This window comes from Octopus bimaculoides, chromosome 23 (genome assembly GCF_001194135.2).
Source record: "Octopus bimaculoides isolate UCB-OBI-ISO-001 chromosome 23, ASM119413v2, whole genome shotgun sequence".
NCBI classification, from domain to species: domain Eukaryota; kingdom Metazoa; phylum Mollusca; class Cephalopoda; order Octopoda; family Octopodidae; genus Octopus; species Octopus bimaculoides.
This window is the reverse complement of record NC_069003.1, coordinates 32,586,743-32,589,962: the sequence shown is the minus strand read 5'-3', so window position 1 is coordinate 32,589,962 and position 3,220 is coordinate 32,586,743. Positions and strand designations below refer to the sequence as shown.

Below are 3,220 nucleotides of genomic sequence, written 5' to 3'. Positions count from 1 at the left end.
TATATATATATATATATACCCATAAGCTAAGATCTACTGAAAGGGATAATGTTATAGAGAGGGGAGGAGTTGAGAGAGACAGATAGACAGAGAGAGAGAAAGAGAAAGGCAAACAAACAAAGCAGAGAAAGGTAAAAAGAAAGAAGGAAAGAAGGAAGTGGACTACTTACTCAGTTGGCTGTGATCTGTTGAAAGTAACAGGAGGTTGTAAGTCATTCTCTGGTTCTTTGCTGCTATAAGGCTGTTTATGAGCTTGTGGACTTCGTTCATAGTGTGACTCAAGGAGCTGGTCAGAGTGACGCTGTCGAGGCGCCGTGCCATACCGCTCCTCCCTCGACTCATACGGATTCTCATGCAAATGACCCCGACTTTCAATGTCGCTATAGTAGTTGTTGTGTTTTACTTGTGATGCATAAAAGTCGTCTGGATGTAAGAAGTCTTTACCTGTTGGAACCATATCTAAACAGAAGAAGAAAATTAAAAGAGGTTAATTATATTAGTAAAATTAACCTTTTCAGTACAGTTAAGAATGAAAAAATGTAAGATTGAGTAAATACTGTGTCAACTTTTGAGATATTCTCAAAACTCTATGTTTTTTGAGATATAGAGTTTTGAAATCATTCAGAAATTCCAAACATATCCAATTCCACATATCATGAACCTGTTTCAGTAAGAGGCCTATGAAACTTGAAGTCACATGGAGCCACATCAAACTATTTCAAATAATGATATGTGTAACTCCTACTAAATGTATTGAGTGCCTCTTTCTTTCAATAAAAAAAATCCTAACATAATGAGTAAGACAAGTAAAAGATAGAGGATACAAGGTAATCTCAAATAGTGAGACATAGGCAAGAGAAACTGTAGTGTTTGAAGATAATACTGTTTTATTACCTGAATCAAGTTCTTGGGGTAAAGGTGGCCGAGGTGGTGGTGGTTCTTGATTGTACATGTACCGACTTTCATATCTTGATGATGCATTAGGGTGGTCACGACTTGCACTAATTGGACCAGGGCCAGGTGGTAGAATGTCACCATGGGAATGGTGCATTCGATGCAGACTGGGTCCCAGCGAATTCGTCTCATCTTCATTTAATGCTCTGCTCTGATGCGGCCGGTAAATATTGATATCTTCTTTTTCTAACGATCTTTTTAAGATTCCATATCTAGATGAATAATCTAATTAAAAGAAGAAAAGAAAAGCATTTATAATAGTTCCTACACCCTATAGCTGGATTATTTAGAAGCTTACTTTGCAAACATCTGGGTTCTATATTCAATCTCACTGTGTCTTAGGCAAGTGTCTTCCTGTGTAGCCTTAGGCTGACTGATACTTTGTGGGTGGAATTTGGAAGTGAGAAACCCAATAAATATACATGTATATATTATTATTATTAGAAACGGTTTGATTTGGTTCCATGTGACATAGGCCTCTTACAGAAACCTAGCTCATAGGACTCAGTTAACCAAATATAGGGATGTGTCCTTCTATTCAGTTAACTGAGTCCAACAGGCTTCGTTTCAGTAACAGGCCTATGAATCTTTAAGTCACATGGGGCCACATGAAACTATTTCAACTAATGATGCATGTAACTCCTACTAAATTGTTGAGTGCCTCTTTCTTTCATTTGTCCACTCAACCATAAACACACACACATGTGTGTGTGTTTATTAACAGGTTGACTTACTCTCCTATTGTCTAAAGTTCCATAGACATAAATCATTGTATATATTTGTGTATATCAGAGAAAAACAGTATGTCACATTGCATCACTTTATATGAAAAAGAAAAGGTAACCTAGCCATTTGATAAACACAGATTAATTAAAAATAATAGTGGAATGCAAAAGTACTGAAGGCATTAGTGTCAATATAATCAGCTAAAAATATTTGAAGGCAATGACCCAGCAAATGACCCACTGACCAATGACTGAAACCAGTAAATGAGGAAAATAATTATTTCAGCACGGTTAATTAAGCTCACATAATAAGTGAATAAATACAGTCTCAGCTATGAGGTTATAAGTTTCTTGTGTAACCACATAGGTCCAGGCTAAATCCCACTTTGTTGTACTTCAGCAGACAGAAACCATGCAGCTGCCCATAGAAATGACCTACATCATCATTATAATCATTTAGCATGTCTTTTTTCATGCTGGCATGGGTTGGTCAGTTTGACAAAAACAGATGAGCCATTTGCTTTGGCATGATTTCTACAGCTGGATGCCTTTCTTAACACCAACCTCTTAACAGAGTGTACTAGGTGCTTTTTACATGGCACTATCACCGGTGCTTTTACTGTGGAACCAACCCCAGTGCCTTTTACATGGCACCAACACCAGTGCTTTTTATGTGGCACCAGCACCAATGATTTTTACATGGCACCAGTACCAGTGCTTTTTATATAATACACATATAATGTAAAAACATCTTGCAGACTGTGATAGTGAATAAAACGGAAATTAAATTAAAATTTTGATTTATTCTGTGTCACCTGGAACCAAATTATTACCAAATTATCCATCGTCCATTGATTGGGAACCCCTGAACTAAATTCTTTGAAGGTGGCGCTGCCAGCACTGTGACAGTCTGATAACTGAAATCAGTTAAAACAGTACTGAAAATATGTTAGCTAATTATAGCTTAAATTAAACTTCATTAACTGTACTTTATTTGCCTGATAATAATATGGAGAGGGAACAATTAAGAGGAGGCAACTTTACCAATTTCTTCTTTCGGTTGACTATTCTGTCGTTTGTGTCTGCCGCCATCTGATTTTTTCTTTGTAATTAATAAATGAAGTTTGTCTTTTGTTTTTTCGATCAACCTTTTGGCATCTGTTATTGAAATGTTATCCACAGGGGTGGCATTTATCTGTTGTAATAGAACAAAAGAAAAAAAAGAAAAGATTAAATAAATAAAAAAAAGCTTTATTGCAATTTCATGACAAAATGATATTACTGAGAAAATAAATTATATCATTCTGAGAATTGGTGGATTGACAAAATTGTTAGTATGTCAGACAAAATACCTGACTACAGGTTATGACCCTTTACATTTTGAGTTCAAATCCTACTGATCAACCACATGGTTTTGGGTTCAGCCTCACTGTGTGGCACCTTGGAGCAAATGTCTTCTACTATAGCCTCAGAGTGACCAGAGCTTTGCGAGTGGATTTAGTAGATGGAAACTGATAGAAACCTATTATATATATATATAT

At 36.1% G+C, this 3,220-nt stretch overlaps 1 protein-coding gene across 1 annotated transcript in view; it reads right to left on the bottom strand.

Annotated features, from left to right (window-relative positions):
• The window catches only part of LOC106883544 (tight junction protein ZO-1), a 593,195-nt gene that overhangs the window by 84,437 nt on the left and 505,538 nt on the right, over window positions 1–3,220 (bottom strand). Inside the window, exons 9-11 of the mRNA XM_052975956.1 lie at window positions 2,724–2,874; window positions 895–1,179; window positions 171–459 (exon numbers count right to left, since the gene is read on the bottom strand). Coding sequence (XP_052831916.1) covers window positions 171–459; window positions 895–1,179; window positions 2,724–2,874 — 725 coding nt within the window. The remainder of the gene's footprint in view (window positions 1–170; window positions 460–894; window positions 1,180–2,723; window positions 2,875–3,220) is intronic.